Source organism: Ambystoma mexicanum, chromosome 2p, assembly GCF_040938575.1.
Source record: "Ambystoma mexicanum isolate Mex_15411 chromosome 2p, UKY_AmexF1_1, whole genome shotgun sequence".
NCBI classification, from domain to species: Eukaryota; Metazoa; Chordata; class Amphibia; order Caudata; family Ambystomatidae; genus Ambystoma; species Ambystoma mexicanum.
Window position 1 is genome coordinate 1395016642 of NC_090923.1, and position 23875 is coordinate 1395040516.

Here is a 23875-nt window from a genome sequence, read left to right on the forward strand (position 1 = left end):
GAGAGAGAGAGAGAGAGAGAGAGAGAGATGGGGAGATGGAGAGACATCAGAGGGTAAAAAGGAAGTACCAAGAGAGGCGGTGGGTGGAGTTGGAAGGAGAAGAGAAGCGGGAGGAGGATAAACCAATGTTTACATATGGAGAGGAACATCAGGGCATTAAAGAAAGGCAACTGAGTAGGGCTTGCGTGTCTGAAAGGCACAACCCTACAACCCCTTAGATCTAATCCTCCCTGCATTACCACTACCCTACTAAATAAGTGTTAGCTCCACATAATGCCTAGCCTATCTAGTCTCTACTGCATTATGGCTACTGCTACACTCCTTGCCACTTGCAAGCAGGTCAGCTACACAGAGGTCCCATTACATGCACTCGGACCCTTCCCACCCACATCCACAAATATAGATACCAAAACTTATGTATACACTGACTCAAAATACCGAGCTCTGCCAGGACCATCAGCTTACATATCCCGGCCTAGTTCCACGCACGATAGAAATAATAAACTACGTGCTAGACTTAATAAAATTCACGAGATACCCAGACGACTCCTCCCTCCCATAATACATGAGATGAAACATCATAACGGCAAGGAATGCAACGCTTCCAATATCACCCCAGCCTCAATGTATTTACAAACATCTAAATCTAAGACACCATCTAGTGCGATAAGCACTCCTAATCTTACCCATCCCAAAGAGGAAACAAAGGATCACTCCTACAAAGGAGCGCTTCTCAATGCCAGGTCACTAGTTGCACATGCCCTTGATATAGCTGATCTAATCACTGAGGCGAACCTGGACTTTATTGCAATAACCGAAACTTGGTTACACAAGGCAGCAGGACCATCACTTATGCTAGCCATCCCTGACGGTTACACTATATGTAGGCAAGACCGAGAGGACACCCGCGGAGGCGGAATTGCCATCATCTCCAAATCGAGTCTCTCGCTAAGACTAGCCCCTGCCCAAACTTTACAATCTTGTGAAGCCCTCACTGCAAAATTCCTCATAAATAATAACCAAACACTAACCATTCACCTAATCTATAGACCTCCAGGTCCGCTCGGGACTTTCGAAGAGGATCTGCACAAGCTACTAACCTTCAATGCCAAAACTACCTCACAATTGCTGGTACTAGGGGATTTTAACTTAGGATTTAATGACCAAGCAGATGCACACGCCGTGACCATTGCACACGCTATTAATTCCCTAGGATTCTCCCAAAAAGTCAACAACCCAACCCATACGAAAGGCAGAATACTAGACTGGGTCGCCGACTCAAACTGTACAGCAGTTATCTCATCCATCTCGGCTTTATCATGGACTGACCATTCACTAGTGTCCTTCAACCTCCTTACCTCCCGACCATCCTCTAAAGTCGTCCCCTTGGCACTTCCATGCCCAACAAGAAACAAAAAGAACATGACAATAGACAATGTCATACCCGCTATTCTTCCAACATTAAATGCACTGCCTGACAACCTAGACCCCAGCATATTAGTGCATGAGTATAACAAAATTATGACTGATACTATGGACAAAATTGCCCCTCTTAAAATGCGCACAAGTAAACCTAAAGCCCACCTAAATAAATGGTTTACTCCTGAACTCATGGCCCTACGCCTCACCAAGAGAAAATATGAATCCAACTGGAAAATATGCCCAACTGCTGAGAACAAGGCCATCCTAACATCTATTTCCCGACAATACAAAAATGCAGTCTGTCTGGCAAAGAGGAACTCATACAATGATCGTATCGCCAACTCTAATTCAAGCATGAAGGAACTCTTCTCCATACTGAAGGAACTTGAGTCACCCATTGCCATACCAGACACTTGTACTAAAGATCAGACCTGGTGCACAGATATCCAATATGCTCTAACCAACAAAATTAACACCCTCCAAAATAAAATCCAACTGAAAAAAGACTTGCTCAACCTTCCTACTCTGCCACCACCCAAGGCTACCAATAAGCCCCAGTCTAGCAAATTCTCTGTCACCAATAAGCTTAAGTCTAGCAAATTCTCTTTCACCAAAACCACTACACTAGAGATTGAAAAAATCATCCTCACCCTCAAACCATCGAATTGCAAAGGTGACATCTGCCCAGCACAGCTAATAAAAGACGCTGCCAGAGATTTATCACCGTTTATTTCCAAACTTGTCAACGCATCCTTCGCCACAGGCATCATCCCAGCTAATTTAAAACAATCCTGGGTGCTCCCGTTGCTCAAAAAGCAAACTCTTGACCCTCTCATCCCGACTAACTACCGTCCAATCACTACAGTTCCATTTCTATTGAAAATCCTGGACAAAGTGGCCTATATGCAGATTCAAAAATACCTTGAACTGCATAAGTTACTTGGATCTAGACAATCTGGCTTCCGCCCACTACATGGAACGGAAACAGCCCTTATCGACTTAAAGACCCAAATAGATGCATTGAGAGATCAAGGCAAGACAGCCCTCCTCCTCCTACTAGATCTCTCAGCTGCATTTGACCTTGTGGACCATAAGGTCCTCTGCATACACCTGGACACTGCCGCTCACTTCTCCACCCAGGCTATCAGCTGGATAGAATCCTTCCTGAGTGAGAGAACTATGAGAGTCTTTTCCCCATCGGCAGCAGCAGACCCTATACCCATCACCTGTGGAGTCCCTCAGGGATCCTGCGTCTCCCCGACTCTCTACAACATATTCACTAAACCTCTGTTCGATGATCTGGACAATCTTGGTATCACCTACACTAACTATGCAGATGATACACAGATTCTCCTCCCACTTTCCGGGGATCATAGTAGGGACAGGGAGTTGGTGAATAGAGTGTACCTCATCATTCAGGCATGGATGGCTACTCATGGTCTTTGCCTGAATGATGATAAGACAGAGTTGATCATTCTGGGTACACAAGCCAATATTAACAAACTGGGCCCGGACTACTCAGCTTTCAACATTGATGGAAATGTTATCAAAGTCTCGAGGGAAGTAAAAACACTTGGTTTCTACCTCGATTCTACCTTATCCTTCACTAAACAGGTCAACTCCCTAGCTTCCACTACTGCCTACACCTGTAAATTGATAAGAGCAGGCAAGACCTTCCTGTCCAATACTAGTTGTCTAACCTTGGCTAGAGCCCTAATACTCTCCCGACTCGACTATTGTAATGCCCTATACAGTGGTGCCAATAAAGCCATCACCCAAAGACTACAAACACTACAAAACAATGCTCTTAGAGCTGCATTAGGCATAAAGAAGAGGGAGCATATCTCCTCTATTAGGCGGCAACACAAATGGCTATCCACAGACAATAAAATCCACCTAAAGATGATCTCCTTGACCCATAAGGCCTTAAATAATGCTGCTCCTAGCTACTTGACAGACAAAATAAAAAGAAAAACATCTATCAGACCCATGAGACTCGTCAATTCTAATTGCCTGGTAGTACCAAGATTTAGACTTGCCAAAATCGGTGGCGCAAGCTTCCCTGTGAGAGCTGCCAACTTGTGGAACGCTCTGCCACCCAACCTTAGAGCAGACCAACCCTTCCCACACTTCAGAAGGAACCTCATCAAACACATCAACGCTAACAATGACTAGACACCTGTAATGAACCTTCACAAGTGTTGCCCTACTCAATGTACTCAGATATGTGTAACCCTATGTTTATAACTGCTAACTCTGTATATTGCTATTGCACATTCATGTAAATACTGCAACCGGTAATGTATAGTCCTGTAATATTGTAATACGTAATATTGTAATCTTATTCATGTAGATTTGTAACATTGTAAGCCTCGCATATACTTGCTGTTGCGCCCGGTAACCTATGGGTCTGGAGCGCATTATAAATAAATAAACAAACAAACAAACAAACATAAACCCTGTTGGGTAGTGTAGGTCCAGCCTAGGAAGTTACAGAGGCAGATTAGACATATACAGTGGTTGCCTTTAGCCCTTCACTGACAGAGGTGGAAATTAGACAGTAGGAGTCAATCAGCTGCTCGGAACTAAACTGGGGAGTAGTGGTTCTAGAGTTAGGGAGGAAACAAACTGCTTTTTCGAGAGGAGAGATTGTGAGGGATGTCCCTTAGCACCCTGCCAAGAAATGTTAATATTAGCCTTTGTACCATCTCTGTGGGTTGATGTGTTCTTGAAGCCATCTGTGACAGTAGAGAGGTGCAGGTAGTTTCCCTTAGCTCTGTAAGTGATGGGGGGAAAATACATACATTTATCAGAGCTTACTTGTTGAGGCAAAGGGTGTTGGATCATGCCAAACGATGCATTGTGTGTTGACGATATTACAAATGTCAATAAGTACTGCATGATCAAAACCCATTTCTGCCCAGATAAGTGTGAATATATTAGAATCTGCTCTGAATCAGAGTTCGCTTCCTTTGTAAAGTGATGTGTGTTGTTTCGTGAGGACAAGGAACAAGTTACTTACCTGTAACTGTTGTTCTCCAGCATGGGTCTGGCATGGATTCACATGCTCATGAATATTCCCCGTCGTCAGGCTGGGAATCCTCGGTAAAGAAAAAACCAGTATCAGTTTCGTTTCTGATCTGTCTTTCGTAGTAACAACCAATCACTGGTCTCTGCGTCATACTGACCACAGCCAATGACTGCCCTCTACCTAAGCACCGCCTCTGGCAGCCATCTTCAGATTTGGAAGCACGTGAAGTGGCAGTATGACCAAGTGAAGAGCCGCAGAGGGGTAGGCGGGAGGGTTCGCATGTGAATCCATGCCAGACCCATGCTGGAGAACAACAGTTACAGGTAAGTAACTTGTTCCTTCTCCAGCATGGGGTCTGGCATGGATTCACATGCTCATGAATAAAGAATACATAGCAGTACACACATGCACAACCACGGGAGGTGGCAAAGGCTCAACATTAAGCATTACATCAAACTCAACATTAAGCATCTTACCTCCTCACCAGGCTCACCTCAGGCGAACAGGTTGCGCAGCACTGCTTGGCCGACCCTGGACTCCTCCCTGGAATCCCGATCGACGCAGTAGAATTTCGTGAAGGTGTGCGTCGACCTCCACGTAGCAGCCCTGCATATGTCCAGCAGGGGCACACCAGAAAGGAACGCCGTGGTAGCTGCGATCGCTCTGGTGGAATGGGCTCTCGGACGGCCAGGCAGCGGTCGGTTTGCCAACCGATGACAGTACATGATACAGCCGGAGAGCCATCTGGAAATGGAAGCCTTCGAGAGAGCCTTCCCCTGATTGACAGGTCCAAAGTTCACAAAGAGTTGTGACGTCTTCCGAAAACACTTTGTGCGGTCCACGTAGAACTTCAGCGCTCTAGCCACATCCAGCGAGTGCAAAGTCCTCTCAGCCGGCGACGAAGGCGACGGGAAGAACACAGGCAACACCAAGGGTTCGTTGAGATGGAAGTCCGACGGTACCTTGGGCATGAAGGAGGGGTGCGTCCTGAGCACTACCCTCGTGTCGTGAAAAGTCAAGTACGGGGCCTTGCAGGAAAGGGCCTGGATCTCTCCCACCTGTCGTGCGGAGGTGATGGCCACAAGAAACGCTGTTTTCCACGACAGAAACTTCAACGGGGCCGAGTGCAGAGGCTCGAACAGAGGTCCCATGAGCTTGGTCAGCACCACGTTGAGCTCCCACGCCGGGGCCGGCGCCTTCACCGGCGGGAACGATCTGAACAGTCCCTTCATGAACTCTTTCACCAGACGATGAGACCACAGGGACGTCCGGCCCGTGGTTCTGGTGTAACGGGAGATCGCAGCAAGATGAATCTTGATGGACGCGTGTGCCAGTCCAGCTTTGGCCAGCGTCAGCAGGTACGGCAGTACCTGGGGAGCCGTAATCCGTAGAGGGTTAATCTTCTGTACGTGGCACCAGACAGAGAACCTCTTCCATTTGTGTCCGTAGCATTTAAGAGTCGAGGACGCCCTGGCCTTTGCAAGAACCTCTCTGCAGTCGGCCGGTATGTCGTATCCTCCAAACTCTAGCGCTGCAGGAGCCAGGCCTGCAAGTTCAGCGATTTCGGGTCGTGGTGGAGGATGGCGCCTCCTTCCCTGGAGAGTAGATCCGCGTCCACCGGCAGCTTGATTGGCGGGGACGCTGACAAGTCCAGAAGGTCCGGGAACCATATCTGCCTCGGCCACGCAGGTGCGACGAGGATCATCCTGCACCGTGACCTCTTGAGCTGGTTGACGAGCCGGATTAGCAGTGGCAAGGGAGGGAACGCGTAGAGGAACAGGCCCTACCAGGGGAACGAGAAAGCATCGCCCATGCTCCTCGCCTGGGGAAACCTGCTGGCGAACCTCCGGCACTTGGAGTTCGTTGCCGTCGCGAACAGGTCGATCTGGGGTGTGCCCCACCGTCAGAAGAGGCGATCCACTAGATCCTGCCGTAGTTCCCACTCGTGGCACGAGTGCAGCTCCCTGCTGAGTGAGTCGGAGATGGTGTTTTTTATCCCTGCCAGATGAAACGGCACCAGAAACATCCTTTGGGCGACTGCCCAATGCCACAGGTCCTGCGCCTCCTTGGACAGTGCTGGGGACCTGGTTCCGCCCTGTTTCTTGATGTAAAACATGGTGGTGGTGTTGTCGGTGAAGATCCTCACCACCTTGCCCTTGAGAGACAGAAGGAAGGACCTGAGGGCCCAGAACACTGCACGGAGCTCCAGGTCGTTGATATGGAGGGACTTCTCCGTCGGGAGCCAGAGGCCTCTCGCGTACAGATTTTCGGTGTGCGCTCCCCACCCTTCCAGGGAGGCATCCGTGGTCACTGTCTCCTGGTGGTCTGGGGTCTGGAAGTCCATGCCCGCCGTCAGATGCGCGCGGGTGCCCCACCACCGGACCGCTCGGCGGAAACTCTCGTCGAGTGTGATCTTCTCCTCGAAGCCGCCCGTCGTTTGGATCCAGCGCGCGTCCAGGAACTCCTGCAACGGGCGCATCCGGAGCCTGCACATGGGCATGAGGTAGATGCAAGAAGACATCATTCCGAGGAGGGACTTGATGGACCTCACCTTGGCCGCGTCGGAAACTAAGATCCGCTGTACCTTGCCCAGGATGGACCTGGTCCTTTCCTCCGACGGGGAGGCCAGAAGGGACACTGTGTCGAGCTTCGCTCCCAGAAACAGTGCGTTTTGCGCGGGTACCAGGTGGGACTTGGCGTAGTTCACTGAGAATCCCAGGTCCGTGAGAAGTTGGACGGTCCTTGCCGTGTGCTCCACGGCAAGCTCCCTCGTCTTGGCTCGGATGAGCCAGTCGTCCAGGTAGGGGTAGACGTGGATCCCCTCGCAGCGCAGTTGCGCCGCCACCGGTGCAAGGCACTTGGTAAACACCCTGGGTGCCGACCGTAGTCCGAAGGGGAGGGCTTTGAACTGGTAGTGACGCCCTTGGACCACAAACCTGAGGAATTTTCGGTGCCCCTTTAGGATGGGAATGTGGAAGTAGGCATCCTCCAAATCCAACAACGACAGGAAGTCTCCTTCCTCCAGCTGCCCCAGGACGTGCTGGAGGGTGACCATCCGGAACTTTTGCGCCTTGATGAACTTGTTCAGACGTCGCAGGTCTAGGATGGGGCGCCATCCTCCCGTCTTCTTCTTCACGAGGAAGTATCTCGAGTAAACTCCGGAGCCCCGAAGCCTCTTTGGGACGAGTTCGATGACGCCCTTCCTGAGCATCGCCTTTACCTCCAGGAGAAGCTGACGGACGTGAAGCTCTTTCCTGGCCACGGGGGGGACGCGCGGGCACCTCCTTTGAAACTCGAGCGCGTGGCCCCGGGCTAAGGCGTCAAGCACCCAACGGTCGGTGGAGATGGACTCCCACACGCTGACGAAGCTCGCCAGCCGGCCTCCCACCGGGGTGCTTCGGTGGGGGCCCGACCCCACGGCTGGTTCAATCCTGTTTCGACGAGGCTTTGCCGCCTTGACCTCCTTGGCGACGACGGCGGGGTCCGCCAGACTTGCCTCGTCCTCTGTAGGCCTCCTGAGACGACGAGCGGGCCGCTTGACGGTAGGTGGAGAAAAAGCCGCCGGAACCTTTGGAGGCGCCCTTGCCTCCGCTGCTCCGAAAGGGCGTCCGTCGTTGCTGCAGAACCCCAAGGGCCCGGGCCGTCTCAGTGTCTGCTTTAATGGCCTGAAGGGAATCGTCCACTGTTTTCCCAAACAGGTTGTTCCCATCGAACGGCATGTCCAGGACTCTGGTCTGTACGTCTTGACAGAAGTCCGTAGCCTTGAGCCATCCACGCCGCCTAAGGCACACGCCGTTGCCCAACTGGCGAAACCCAGTGTCGGCGATGTCCGTCGCAATAGTGATGGCGTGGTCCGACGCCACCTCGCCTTCCTGTAGGATCTCCAGGGCATCCGCCCTCTTGTCGTCCGGTAGGAAGTCCAGCAGGGGAGCCAGTTTGTACCATAGCTCCCTGTCGTAGCGGGCCACGATAGCCAAGGCGTTGGCCGCTTTAATCGTCGTCGCTGCAGACGAGATGACCCTGCGTCCCATTGCATCCAATTTCTTTCCCTCGCCGTCCGGTGGGGAAGTCGATGTGGAGGCCGCACCCCCCCCCCCCGCTTTTTTCCTGACCGCCGCGGAGACGACGGAGTCCGGGGTAGGCTGCGCCCGGAGGCACAGGGGGGCCGCGTCCGGGACCCGGTACTTCTTCTCGTACCGGTCTCTTCTAGCTGGCGTCGTGGAAGGGTTCTTGAGGAGGGCGAGGCCCTCATCCCAAATGTCGTCCAGTAGAGGCACCGCGAGGACCGTCTTCCTCTTGGCCTTGCGCCGTTGATAAAGGAATCCTTCCTTTTTCTTCTCCTCAGGGCAGAGTTGGAAAAGCTCGGATGCCCTGGCGATCATGGAGTGGAACGATCCAATCTCGTCGGGCGGAGAAACCCTGGTGGGAGGTGACGACGGTAGATCCTCGTCGTATACCTCGTCGTCCGTACCCGTCGCTGCCATGGCAGTCCCCGTATCATCCCCTCGGGTGGACGGGGAGGAGGACTGGACGGGGCGCGACGGCTGAAAAGGAGGTGGAGGGTGAATCCTTCTTTTCTTGCGCGGGGGAACACCAGAAGGTCCAGGTTCAGGATTTCCCGACGGGAGAGGTTCCTCCGTCGGCAACGGTAGTCTCGTCCTTATCTCTGAACATAAGGACTGCATAGCCAACAAAATGGCCGCCGAGTTGTCTTGCGGCACTGGCAGAGGGGAATCCGACGGGCGATCAGGAGCCCCGTCGGCACCCTCGACGATGTCGTCGTCACCTGCGTCGGAAACCATCCCGACGGGCCGGTCTTCTTCCACGCCAAGGCCGTGGCTTAAGACCTCAATCAGCTCTTCCTCTGAGGTTGAGGCCGAATCTACGACGACGCCCTGCCCCCCCTTTTTCTTCCCCGCCGGGGGTTTCACGGGGGTCCTATCGATGGGCACAAAAGAGGACTCCCTCCGAGGTGGCAGGGAGACTCTGAGCCCCGAGGTCGCCACCACTGGTGTAGCCTCCACAGGCTGAGCCAGGGCCGCCGCGACAGTGTCGATAGAGGGCTTGGCCGGATGGATTAAGGCCTTCACCACCTTAGGTGCGCTCACCGCCTTATCCTTGAGGGGGGGGACACTGCCTCGCTCCCCCTCCGATGGGGCCTTCGAGCCCGACCGGGGCCTCTAGCTTCGCCGGGTGCTCGCCCTTCCTCTTAGCCGACCCAGAGCGTTGGCTCGTGGCTGAAGGTGCCGGGGAGGGTGCGCCCTGCCTGGCCCCCGTAGAGCCCGACCGTTCGACGCTCCCGGTGCCAGCGGACTCGCGGTGCTTGGCCTTATGTTGGACCCCCGTCGCCAGGGCGTCCTCAAAGGTCTTAGAAGACCGCTCGGATTTCTTCCTCTTCTTCTCGCCTGACGGGCTCTTCCCTTCCAGCCAGTTGGCGAGACGTTGGTGGCGGTCCTTCATGGTCCGTTCCGACATATTGCCGCAAAACGCACAGTCCTTCTCCACGTGCGTCTTGTCCTCATGTAAGCAGTAGAGACAACAGGAGTGTTCGTCCTCCTTAAAGACGTTCTGCAGCTGGCATCTAGGGCAGATCCTGAACAGCTTTCCTGGCGTCGAGCTTCCCTTCTCCTGGGCCATGTCCGGGCCTGAGAAACTTCTGGAGTCCTCCAAAAGCGTAGCTCGACGAAATCTTCACCCTTGAGGGGCGCAGACGAATCCGACACGGGTCCCCGTTGATCGGATGGAGAGTCGGTGGAGCTTGAGGCTCTTTTGACCGAAAAAACGAAGTTTTTGAGAAAAAACGTGAAAAAATAGCACTAACGCTCGAGAGCAATAGCACGAGGATCCCAACACATGAACGTGCGGTAAAAATCTGAAGATGGCTGCCAGAGGCGGTGCTTAGGTAGAGGGCAGTCATTGGCTGTGGTCAGTATGACGCAGAGACCAGTGATTGGTTGTTACTACGAAAGACAGATAAGAAACAAAACTGATACTGGTTTTTTCTTTACCGAGGATTCCCAGCCTGACGACGGGGAATATTCATGAGCATGTGAATCCATGCCAGACCCCATGCTGGAGAATCTAGCCATCTCAGAAGCCCACATCTGTCTTTGTGATAGACCTCTGTGTACAAAGAACGCCTAACCATACCTTGTGAGTACAATTTGCCAGTCCCTGGTCTCCGTAGTCCATGCCACAACACCATCTTGTCAAGTCTCTTTGTAAGCACAACAATCACTTACCCTTGTTTCGGGAGGACAGTGAGGCAGTCTCCAGTCTGGGCATCCCATACTCTTATCTGCCCTGCCAGGCAACAGCTCACAAGTAGCATTCCATCACTGGCGAGGCATTCAATATCCTACGAGGGAAGCAAGTGGTTAGAAACAGCAAAAGGAAGTACAACAAAATCATGTGTTGTATGCAAGCAGACAAACTCCACACACCCCCGCCTCCCACCTTTGCACACCTCTTCAGATGCACACGACCCATTGTGGGCCCCATGATTGGCACATCACTTGTTATTGTGTATGTTCACTTTCACAGTGGAGAATATTCCAAATGCGTTAATCCAGAGAAGATCACACATTGGGCCCTTTAAAATGTTTTGCAGTGCTCGAAATTATTACAGAAAAAGTAAGTAAGACCCGATAAGAGAAAGTGATTTGGAAATGGTCACAGTTCACAATTTAGCCATTACACGGCACTAATTGCTACCTTTTTATTTTGAAGGTAGCACAGTATAGGAAAGAGATTGGGACTGAATTGCAAAAAACACAAACATGATGTAAATAAAAGAAATACATGAGTGCCAGGCTGGTCAAGATCACTTTTTTAAACGCTCTGTACATGATGACTATTTATTCTAAAAGCTTTTGATCGTGAAAATTAGACGGTAATCAAATTTCACTCAGTATTGCTAGTATTACACACATTCATTTTGTTTTGTTATATTTAAAGAATGGACTTGCATTGTTATGAACGGTAGTGGCTTTCCTTTTATGCAATGTTTACTTTTGCTTGTTCTGATGTTTATTTTTGTATGCGTGAACATTTTGTTTGTTAAACTGATACACACTGTTAGGACAGTTTTTCTGAAGTCCAACTAAGGGCTTAGTAAAACCATTCAACTGAGGCAGTACAAGACTCCACTCTTAGTATAAAGCTGTACCACCTCAGTATGGGGTAGTGTAGACAGAGCAGCCAGGATGATTTTAGGAGGGAGATAGGGCTGTAGAATCAGTACAAAGTAATTGTATTATACATATGGTCCAAAGAAACACTTTATAAATAACCAATTACATTATAAACACATTATAAAAACACAACACTATGCTTTAAATACACAGATCAAAGCACAGACCATATTTAGAAATCTAACAATATTTCTAGGTAAGTCAGACCTTTGTATACGCATTCAGTATAGGGCACACCTATTCTTGGGGAGTAAAACCGTAAGTTACTTTCAGATTACTTTCCAGTAATACAAGGGTAGTAGACCCTGTCAGTTATGCAGTGACACTCCAAAGTTAAATCACATAGTCAACCAGCTTGCAAATATACTTTTCTGAATAGTGCAACACAGATTCAAGGAACAGTATATACCTCTACTACTTCTGTGATAACACAAATTTATACTAGGTGAGTAAGACCTTTTGGTGTAATATATAATTACAGACGCTTTTCAGCTCAGTGGAACACAGGCTACGATAAGCAAGAACTCTTTACACTAATTTTGGATGCTCCAGGCAATCCACGGTCAGCTACATCTGAAGGAACACTTTTCAGGAATGGCACACAGCTTTTCTAGGCAGGTAAGACCTAATGTTGTAACATACTATTACAGCTGCTTTTTAAGATCAGTGGAACACAGGTTGAGATAAGCAATAACTCTAACTTGTTTTAGGATGGCACAAAGCTAACAGAAGCTAAGTAAAACCTATATACGTTTTAAAGGGGCTATCAGCAACTTAAAGGTAAGTATAACCTTAGGCAGACTTAGTGTGGAAAGGCTAACAGCAAGTCAGGGGAATCAAGACCCAATTGGGGACACTCAAACATGTATCCTAACAGGATTTGTAAAGTGAAACCAACAGCATTACTTTTGGAGAAGAGGCACAACCAATTCATAAACGAGCAACTTAACCTTATATATATATTTTTCAGAATAGTGCAACACACATTCAAGGTAAGTAAGAACGTTTGTAACTGTGCACTCTCTGAGTTACAGTTACCAACCAACTTCTTTTACAAGTAAATAACCTTTGCACACTTGTTATTATTTTCAAGGCAGAATCCTTTTCTTACCCAGTCAATCCCCTATTCTAAAGCATACTTCACTCAGAGGCAGTAGAGTGACCCTAGTGGTCTATGTACCAGCTGTAGGCAGAGTGAAATAGGGTTAGGTTGCAGGCAAAGTCAGAGTTCCAGAGAAAGACTGTTCAAACAAGTAAGTATTTCACTTTTTAAAGTTAGTTGAGGGTCCAGGGAGGATTCAGCAGTGGGCCTGGGTGAACTGGATTGGTGGCCTCCCAATCACAGAAAACACCCCAAAGCTATACAGAACTCACAAAGGCTTAAGGTAGGTAAAAGACCCCAGCCAACACAGTACCTCAGTACAGAAGAAGAGTTGCAGCAGGAAGACTTCAGGATCTGCAGCCAAAAACAGGGTCGATAGATTCCTTTGTCAAGACGACGGAAGACAGGACTTTGGAAGGACATTTGCAGCAGGGATCACGGAAGAAGGCTACAGGCAAGAGTTCCTTGTGGCTGGATGTGGCTCTGTGGATTTGGCACCTTTCCAGGAGCACAGAAGACAGAATATCGCTGGTCGGATTCTGGTCGTTTACAAGGTCCAGCACTCTATTGAGGGGATTTTTCGGACCTGAATCGTGCCTCTGGAGATCCAACAGGATGCCCACGAAGTTTCAGCGAGATTTGGAATTCGGAAAACAGTGCACCTCATAATGGCTCAAGGTCCCAGTGTATTGGGGTATTGCAGCCCAGCAAGGTCGCAGCACAACGTGGGGTGGCTCAAATGCAGGTCTTCTTGAGTCTAGTGGGTCTCACCAGGCATTGGGTGGGGGTTGTCGTTTTCCGAGTCCCCCAGGTCGATTGGAAGGAAGGGCTACAGCAGGCTCTGGTTGCACAGTAGGTTACACAGTAGGTTCTCCAGTCACTGGAAATTGTCTCAGCTGCAGTTTCTTCATCTTCCTCTTCTGTTTTGGTTCCTGTGGTCGACTACCTCTTCAGCTTCCAGGATCAGACTTTTATGCAGGAACCCAGCCAATCAAACAGCCTTGCAACATTCAAACTTGGGGGGGTTGGCAGTCCTTTCAGGACAGCCAGCCTTCCAGTTTAAACTGGATTCTTGCAGTCAGGCTGGAAGACAAAGGGCTGCAGAGTTTTGGACTCCTCCCTCGCTTCCTGCCTTCACAGACACTCTGGAGCCTGTGCGGGGAATCCACAGGATTCCCGCCGAAGGTAAAAATCACACAAAGAAATTTCCCGCCCTAGATGTCAGGAGGAGGAACAAGATTAATCATTGATATGAAAATCTTACCTAAAACACACCATAAACATTTTTTTTAAACTATGTACACGTATATAGAAAAATCCAACAGGCATCTCCCAAAACAAAAAGCTACATTTTTGTAAATCATTCTGTTTTTTTTTTACCAAAAAAGTTACTAGTTAGTATCTTTTTTTCTCACTTTCTCTTTTGAAAAAAGAAATCAATAACATATTTAGTCTTGGTTACTATGTGATTTCTTACACCTTCAAAATCTGCCCCCGGGGTTGTACTGCAAGACTGACTGTGCAACTTTCTAGTGTGAGCATAGTAATTGTCCAACAAAAAATTACCTCTGGTACCCTCTCATGTGCAGTAGTTTAGCTCATTTTCTTAATAACCGCTTCAGTAACTGCTTAATTAACGGTTAGGATCCCAAGAAATGTGGACATGCCTACCTTCAGGAAGATCGCATGACAGGCAGATAGACTGAAATGTGTGAATGTTGGGAGGGCGGAACCTGCCAACACTGTAGATGTTTATGCAAACGTGCAGTAACAGGTTGGAGCCCCTCACAAGCACAATAAAGCAGAAACATTCAGATTTTTTGGTATATGTTCATCTGGTGGAATCTGCACTGGCAGGAGACCAAGTTCCATACCTTAAGGTGCAATGCCATCAAGTTCAAAGAGGCCGGGCAATGATTAGGACCAAGTTGTTCTAGACAGCTGAACATTCTGCTTCCAGGGACACTGGACTGACAAGTTCAAAGGGTCCGAAACTCAAATCTGCTTAGAAGGTGCTACAATCAACACAATCATCTCACAGCAATGTGTTTTCAAGTTTAGTGACACGATTGAGGAAGAAGGGAAATGGTTGGGGGTTAGAAAGTGAATAAACCTCCCTGACTGTACAATCAAAACACATTTCCCATCTTCCTTCTACACCACATAACCCCCCATCTAAGATTATGTGCTGACAAGGCTTCCACAGTTTGTGTTTTCCCTTGTTGTTAATGAGCCCATGTTAGGAATTTACCAAATATCAAACACTTCCTGAAGCAATCAGCGATTGGTTTTCCATTTGTGAAACAACCCCCATTCTGACTTAGGGTGTGTCTGAGATTGCAATAAAGGTAGCTGGCTCTCCTCTCCAGAAAGAACATGGCATGATAACCTGTTCTGAGGTGAGAGTTTGCAGCACACGCTTTTTGCTCACTGTGCCTTTCACAGATGGGAAATATCAATTTGCATATCAGTCTTACTGATGCTTAGAAAGGCAAAGCTTCACCTCACTGATGAGGCCCAACAAGGCTGAAACACGTGTATGGGGTTGCTGTCGGTACTCTTGTTCAGAGAGGAAGTGCCATAGCATTTCGGTACTGGACTGCCCATGTGGGCGGGACAAAGACTGATATGCAAATGGATATTTCCCATCTGTGAAAGGCACAGTGAGCAAAAAGCTACCTTTTTTGAAATATGTGTCTGAGATTGTTCAATGCTCTTAGCAGATACTCTAGGAATTTACAGACCACCCATTTAAGTACCCACGCTGAGCCTGTGGTTCATTAGGGTTTCTCAAATGTAGAGCATTGTTGCAGTGTTTTCTGTGATGATTCATGTTACTTGGCACAGTGCCAGTAGTTGAACAAATACAGTGAGTCAGATCGATCAGTTTCAAAACAGTTGCATGCTACTGTCGCTCTTCTTTGATGTACTCATCAGCCATTGTCCATTATCTCAGGTGATATCGCCACTAAGGCAACGCATCAGTGTTTATTGTTACATCATAATCAGGAACGAGTTAATAAAGTCCATTGGTCAGATTGGTCTCGCGTTTCCACCAGGGCATTGCTACTTTGAAATATAGGGCAAGGTAAACGATGTTGTCCCACTATTCCAGTGCTTGTGTCAACTGGTGGTTTAAAATTTATTGAATTGGCTTTATCTGTAACCTGCCGTTCAGTGACTGGGGAATGCATGACAACATCACTCACAGAAGGGAATTGTAGTGCCAGACCGAGCGGCTGGAAATAGTTTTAGAGTTTGTAAACATTAATGTTTCCTGTTTTTTATTTAGTAGTCAATAAAAGTTCAAACAAATTGAGACAAGCTAGAAAGAGAAAAAATGTGCCGAGCCAACCAGAAAGTCTGAAGGCAGTCAAATATTAATCCAGAAAATAAATCAGAACGTGTTCCAAATCATGACCAATCAAATCTTGTAGGGGCTCATTTTATTGAACTTGTAGCTGGGCAATATGGGAGAGCAGTATACATTTTAGTTATAAATCTGCGGTCCACAAAATTGCATTGCAGAGTGTTGGAGTAGAACTTCATTTTTGGGGTCCCGGCTCGCTACCTTTCAGGATCCCCTAAACGTTTTGCTGGCTTCCATGTTCTTTTGACTTTTTATTTGTGGCTAAAGAGTCCAGGAAGCCTGTGGCATGCTGCCGTTTGCTCAAAGGCTGAAGACACTAAGAGCCCACCAAAGCGGATGATAGCGACGCAGAACCAGGAGCAGCAGATCCGCATCCTGCTGCAAGCAGCAACCTATCGTCCCGAAGCGGAGAAGCCGCTGCACAAAACCGATCGCAGAGCGAAGCCAGGCCCGAGATGTGGAACCATGGTCACCCAAAAGCTTCAGAGAAGCACTGCCACAGGAAAAGAGGTACACAAGCTCATATCAAATGCGGGCGCAGAGAAGTGAGACCACAGCAAAGCCCAAACCGGACTAGGAATCTACATAACCCATGAAAGTGAAACCGGGCTAAACAAACTATAAGCCTGCGTGGGACTAGAAGTCCCAGGATCCAACGAGGGGAGGAAAACCAATAGTCCAAGTCGGGCCGAACACACGATAACCCCAAGAGGGGTTGTGAGAAGCAAGATAAACAACCAGGCTGACCAAGCGAATAGCCTTCGGCGGGCTGAGCATACAAGTACCCCAGGAGGGGTTGAGAGAAGCAAGACTACAAATCGGGCTGAACAGGCCAAAAGCCCACGTCGGGCTGAATGCACAAGTAGCCCGGGATGGGTTAAGGACAGGGGCAAATTGGAAAAGGGGGCAATTGCCCCCAGGCCACCTGGGCTATTGCCCCTGGACATGGGCTAGACCTGCAAAATGTAAAGAAAAAATTCAAAAAGGTCAAAATCCTTCAAAATACAGCCTGCCTCAAGCTAAACAATTACAAGTACTGCAAGGCCTGCTCTGATTCTGTGTAGATTGTGCGAGGATTGTACTAATTTCAACAGAGTTGGTGGCTCCCACACATGGACCTCCACAATGAAGAGTCTAGGCTGAAGGGGCATGTTCAAGCTGCACCCAGCTGAAATGTATGCATTTAAATGTTAGACCCTATGTTGGTAGCACTGTGCACTATACCATTGGCCTGCTAAAATCCACAGCAGCTTATCATAACTCCTACTTGTCAAGAAAGTAAGTGCCCATATCTTATTAAAGTTTGTCCTCAGTTTCGTTCTGTAGTAATGCTTCCCTTATGCTCTGGTGAATTCTTCAACACTAGTGAGTTCATTACACAAAATCTTTAATAGCACCCATGGATATCACTTTGTGGTGGTTATAGAAATGGATGTTGGATTATTTATGGAACTCACCTTTGGGCACAGTTGAAAAACGCACACAGAAAGATTTAACATTTAGGTATTCATTAGTAACAAACTAAGGGAGTTCATTTGCCACCTCGGCCAGTGGTATTTCAGAAAATTCAACCTCGTCAAAGTTTGCCATCAGCGGAGGTGGCATTTCTTAAACACCTTCAAAGCTATTTCAAGTGGTGGTAACATAAAAAGTAAATGTGAAGGGAGAAATGGGTTATGTGCAGTAGTGGCTCCCGCCCAGAACTGTATGTTTTTTTTTTCTAGCACAAAAGTGTCCTTTTTATGCATTACATGAGTGTTAAGATGGATGTCTAGAATCTGGGCTGGCCAGATTTTATGAGACCACCCTATTTATAATTAACAGGACAACTAAGAGGTTAGCCAAAACCCAATCAAGGTAGCCATAGAGAGCAGTCAAGGCTAGTCTCGGGAGAGTGTGAGTGGGGTCAGGGGTACACAATGAGTCCACACAGTGTAGCACACAATCATTCAATTTAGACAAGCAAGTACAAAAATACTATATTTATTCTAGGCTGAAAACATACACTAGAAAATGAAACAGGGAGGTGATAATATCGCATAACACTCAATTATAAACAGATATACAGTCCCCATAGGTTCTTATAAATGCATTCAATAACAATCAACAAAAAAAGGTATGTGATGCAGTTAGATGGACCCAAGTCACAAGAAAAGAAAATTGGGGCCATGTGCCCAAAAGTCACAATGCCTCTTCGCCAAACAATATCTAATATAGGTAGAGCTCTTGTGTTGGTGAGTATCTCAGAGAAGATATGCAACAAAGCTACTGGTAGGTAAAAATGTGTTTCCATCTTTGTTGGTTCCAATGAGAGGTGTCCAGGACCTTGCAGGTGCAAGGATTCTTCCGGTCGGTTCCAGGAGCAGAGTGCCACCCGTGGCGATGGATAAATGCAGAAAACACTGATGTGGACCTCTTCAGGACACATCACAAGACAAGGGGAGCATAGTTCCAGCAACGGTCAACGCACAAAGGCGATGGCAGGCATCCTTCCAGTCGCTGTTGAAGAAGACCTTCCAGAGCATGATCCCTTGGAGTTGGGAGGGTGAAATTGAGCAGGAAGGCGACATACACCACAAGCTGGCGACTACTGAAGTTCCAGCGCCGAAAGCGAAACAGTAACGGTTCTAGCAAGGAAGCCCACTGGAGAGTTGGTCAGTGCACCGGGTGGCCCAGGGACCCACCCTCTCGAAGCCCAAGTATGGCTGGATCCCAGAGGACAAGTCAAGACTGGTTGGTACCACCAGTCCAGGGGTTGAAGAACCGAACAGGGCCTTTGCAGATCAGGTAATCCAACAGGGCTTCTCTGGGCCAGACGCAGGAAGGGATGCTGAGCCTTTGAGGAGTCTTCTTTGGATCTTCAATCCGCTGTTCTTCTACACAAGATGCTTGGCTCCAACGCTGATCTGAAGAAATGGCTACAGCAGGAATCTTCTTATCCAAAATCCAGTCTGGAAGCAAGTCAAAGCCCACCAATGGTAAGGATCTACACCATTGAAAGAGCCAGCAGTGGTCCAATCAGGTACCACTGTTGGTTTCACTCATGTCCCACCCTCAGACTTTGATGCACCGTGGATGTGGAATGGGACCAGACAGTCCCACCTCCTTCCTGAGTCACACACACAAAAAGGCATCACTAGCCTGCGAAAGATGGGGCTTTCACAGGCAAGTTCATGAACTTATATGGGATTTCCTGACCTGGCAAAGCAGGAAGGTGGCCAAAAAACAATATGGCCGAGGCCACAAGGGGCGCAGGTAAAATGGCAGCCTAAGCGCTCAGCTCCGTCCCCTGCCCTGGTGATCTGCAGAGTTTTGCAGAGTTGAAGTGCTCGGGCCCCCTGAAGGAGGATCCCCAAGCATAGGAAGCAGTGCTGCACTGAAGGTGTGGTGGTTGAGCGGACGAAATCCCGCAAACGGGGGTGGAGCAGCCCGCACAATTGAGGCCTGCGACAAAGGGGCTGAGAGCGGCTGAGCCGAGCCATTGATCTGCGGCCGTGCGCCCTTGCAACTGCGGCGGATCTAACCAAGGTGATAATTGCAGAGCCCCCGCCAGTCGGGGAGGCAGAGCCTCTTTAAAGAAGTTGGAGAGAGCTGGGGGAGCAGACTCCCCGGAGCAGTGCACCGGTCTTACTGCCGGTCCCGGCCGTGCAGGGAGGATGAGCAGGGATATTGCGGCATCCGCCGAGCCACATGAGGAGCAGGGTGTGAAGGGGAAGGCTGCAGGCCCATAAGGAGCAGGCACTTAAGCAGATAGCGCCCCGGGAGCACCCGGGGTGCTGTGATGCACTCAGCCGGCAGTGCAGATCTGAAGAGGGAAGGACAGGCAGCCTACTCAGCCAGCCCGAGACACACGGGAGCTGAGGGTGGAGAACCGCAATAGCAGCCCCAGACTAAGGAGGAGCGGAGGCGGTGGAGGAGGTGTCACCTGTTAAATGACCCGACGGGGGGAGACCAGCAGGAGGCTGAACCCCAGGTGGGTGCAACAGCAGTGAGCTGCTGGTCCGGCACACAGGAAGGTGGTGGTGGGGGGGGGGGGCGCAGCAGCACGGGCCAGAAAGCAAGCAGACTATGCCTGACCGGGAACCTGCATAGGAGGCTAGTGCAGCACAAGCAACAGGAGAACCAAACCTCCAGCAGCTGACAAGCCCTGTGGCCAAGGAGGGACAGAGCTAACAGTCAACCCACAGCTGCTGCTGGTGGGCTGAAAGAGTGGAGGAGCTGGTCCCCAAGGCAGAGGAGCTCAGCACCCTCACCTGAGCATCTGAACCTCTGTAGTGACTCACCCCCCAAACCTCCCTCCCCGGGCCCGGCAGCCTCCACTGCACATACCAAGAACCCCCTCTCCCAGAGCTCCAGGCAGTTGGGGGGGCGAGGGGGTGGGACCCACTGGGAGGATGGCCACGGATATCTGCTGGGGGCTGTAGCAGCGGACAGGGCCCTAATCCGGGTGGGTTGACAGAGAGGCCCTGCGGTGCACGGTGGGGGCTGGTTGAAGAAGAGGCAACACTGTGGTGGATAACAGAGGGGCCTGGGTGGTGTGCAGTGTGTAGCCCCCCCAGCAGAAGCACAGCAGAACCCCCCTGCGAGGCAGGGGTAGTGTGGAGCAGCCGGAATGTGGAGGGAGCCCGTGGAGAAGGACAAGCTTCGAGAAGCCCATCGAGGTGACTGGCCAGCAACGGCGGGGAGTGGTGGAAGAGATCTTTTTGCTCCGGTGCACAGAGACATTGGAACCGCAGAGAGCAAGGAAGGGAGCATCCTAGCCTAAGTGATCCAACACATTGAGCTGAAGAGGGAGGACATAGGTGGATGAGCTGGAGAGGTGCCCTCGCGCAGTATCACAACCAGGATGGTGAGGAGATGGCGAAGGCCAAGGGTGATGGAGATGGGAGGAGGAGCTGTGTCTCAAAGTGGACGAAAACAAAAATCGGGAGTGGCAGAACAACCTCTGTTTCTTCGGACAGCGGGGACCGGAAGGGGAGTCCCCCCCCCCCGCCCCCCCAACAGGCCTCGAGCAGAAGGTCCGGGACATAGTAGGAATGGTTGTGGGCTCCAAAGAAGGTGAGCAGGTAACCCTGCACCAAGTGCATCGTACTAGGTTAGGGAGCAGAGGACCGCGCTCAGTCCTGGCGCAGTTGCACTATTACTGCAATAAGGTGAACATCCTTGAGAAGGCGCGACGCTAGGCCGATATGGAGTACGGGGACTCCAAGGTGGCCATTTATCAGGACTTGTCAGCTCACACACTACTGGGAGAGGGACCTCATGCAGTGGTTAACACAGAAGGGGAGGGTAGGTTGAGTACTGGGGATGGGAAGGACAAAAGGTGAAAGGTGAATCGCTATGGCCGAGTTGAGGGTGGCTACATTAAATGTAAAGGGGCTTAACTCTCAGAATAAGAGATCACTAACCAGCAATATGTTCTACAAACAGCGCCTGGTGATCCTCTTTCTGCTGGAGACTCACTATAAAGCAGGGGGCGGAATCAGAAATAAAGGGTGAAGATATCGTCAGACCCATTGGGCCTCTCATAGGAATCGCAAGGAGGAGGGGGTAGGCATCTTGTAGGAAAAACATTTAGGATGATGGAGGTTCAGATCAACAGGTGTTACGGGGGTCGGTTCCTTGGGATAAAGGGTCTTTACGATGGAGGCCACATTATACGCACCAAACGCAGAGCACGTTGAGATTCCTGCACCAGATCTTTGTGATGTTGGAAGGCTGGGCAGAAGGGACTACGATCCTGGGGGGTGATTTTAATCTAGTGGCTGACCCAGAGTTGGATTTGTGGTCGGCAAAGAGGGGAGGTCCGAGGGAGGCGGGTAAGGAAAACATCGACTTTCGGAACCTCCTGCAAGACTACTACTGGGCTGACGTTTGGCGGGGTCATTTTCCAGGGCCAGGGGAGCTATACATTCTTTTGTCCCATGTACCAGTCGTGCACTACGATAGACCTGGTCCTAGACCCGTGGGAGAGGTGAGGGGACCTAAAGTTGAGGTGGTAATTTGGTCAGACTACGAGTTAGTGGTGTCAGAGTGGAAGGTGGCGAAACCGCTACAACAGCAGGCGCGCTGGCGGTGCAATGACACGCTGGTGAGGGATCAGGTGTTCTGCGACTTCTTGGGGAAGGAGATGAGGGCATATTTTCAAACAAATTATAATGTGTGATGTGAAACAATGTGTGACGGTCAACAAAAGCCAGGTGTAGCTTGCCATTTGCCCTTAGGATTTTATCCTTTAAGATTGATAGGATCCAAATCGGAGCTGCTGTACCCAAGCCCTTTACAAATCCAGCCTGGAAGATATTGTGGCAGTCAAAATCACTCATCCAGTGCCTTAGTCTCTTTAGGAGGAGTGTAGCATAGATTTTGCCTAGGAGCGTCCAGCAGCGCGATAGGGCGGTAGTTGCTAGGGTCATGTCTGTTGCCATTTTTGAAGACTGGAATAACGTTGGCCGTTGTCCAACAGACCGGAAATTTTTTCAGTAGATATCACGATCTTCAAAATCAGCTCCAGCATATTAGCCCATTCCAACGGATTTGGTTTCAGTGTTGCGTTTGAGAGGACATCAGGCCCAGGAGCTTGGGAGGAGCTTGCACGTTTGATAAGGTAGATCACATCTTCTCAATCGAAAGTCCAAGTGCCATGTAATCTGGGGCCAGTGGGTTGATTCTAAAGCGGGCACTGGACTGGAGTAGAGGGCTTTAAAGAAATTGATCCAGCCAGCCTCTAACACTCCATTTATCCGAGTCAGGTTTGGGTCCGTTATGGCCCTATTCAGTAAGCCCCACATATCAGCTGTGCTTTTAGAGCGGATGGATTGCATAATTTGTTCCGCATCTTGTTGCAACATGGCGCTTTTATGCCCTTTCAGCCAGTTGGTATCGGCATTTTTAATCCTTCTTACCGCTGTTTCCATTCTTGGGGAGTGGCTCTCTTAGCTTGTCGAATGGCAGTACACGTCTGCCTTTTTTTTTGGATTGCCTTTTTTTTTTGGGATTATCATTTGGTTGTATGTGTAAAGTTGAACACTAGAATTGGACTTCTTCGTCCCATTTTTTTTAAAATCAGAAATGGAGATAGAGCTTGGCATAGTTAACTGTTTCCATCTCGGGCCTGTCTTGAGGCTTCTGCGATTTTCACCTGGAGAGTCATAATTGCCTGCAGAACCTCTTTTTTCCTCATTCTCAGACTGCAGCCGTTAATTGTTTCAATGCCTTGCCCAATTACTTGTTTCCCTTTAGCTCCTTTGATGAGCTAAGACATTTTTAAGATGTTATGATCGCTGGAGGTAGTATGCAGCACTTTCAACGCCACTACTGAGTCAATCAGATCTCTAGAAACAAACATGTAGTCAATGACTGAGCCTATGCTGTCGAAGACCTATTGGTTCGAAGTGTTCATTTACAATGTGTAGGTTCCTACTTTTCATTAGGGACATCCAGGAATCGCCTCTCTTAGTTTGTGCCTTAGAGGACTCCCTTACTTCTTGAGCGTGTTTCTCTTGGTCCTCAAAGCAAAGGGATTTCACATCGCCACGCAGAAGAATTGTGGGCTCGTTTTGACTATAAGCGTCGTCCACTGCTAGTGTCACAACCTTCAACATTCCTTTTGTCCAGATCTTCACAGGATTCCAATACACATTGATGATCGTTAGTGACCTACGCTCTTCTTTCTTCAAGTACTGTTCGGTCCTTTTAAGGCTTAGGACCGTTTGCTGGATAAAGTGACCTCTCAAAATGTGAGATATTACTTTGCA

At 49.4% G+C, this 23875-nt stretch overlaps 1 protein-coding gene across 2 annotated transcripts in view; it reads right to left on the reverse strand.

The window, feature by feature from the left end:
- Positions 1 to 23875, reverse strand: part of SCAP (SREBF chaperone) — a 1420607-nt gene that overhangs the window by 387094 nt on the left and 1009638 nt on the right. For both annotated transcript variants that reach the window (XM_069645830.1, XM_069645831.1), the window contains exon 16: positions 10696 to 10811. In XM_069645830.1, the coding sequence (XP_069501931.1) occupies positions 10696 to 10811 (116 nt within the window). The remainder of the gene's footprint in view (positions 1 to 10695; positions 10812 to 23875) is intronic.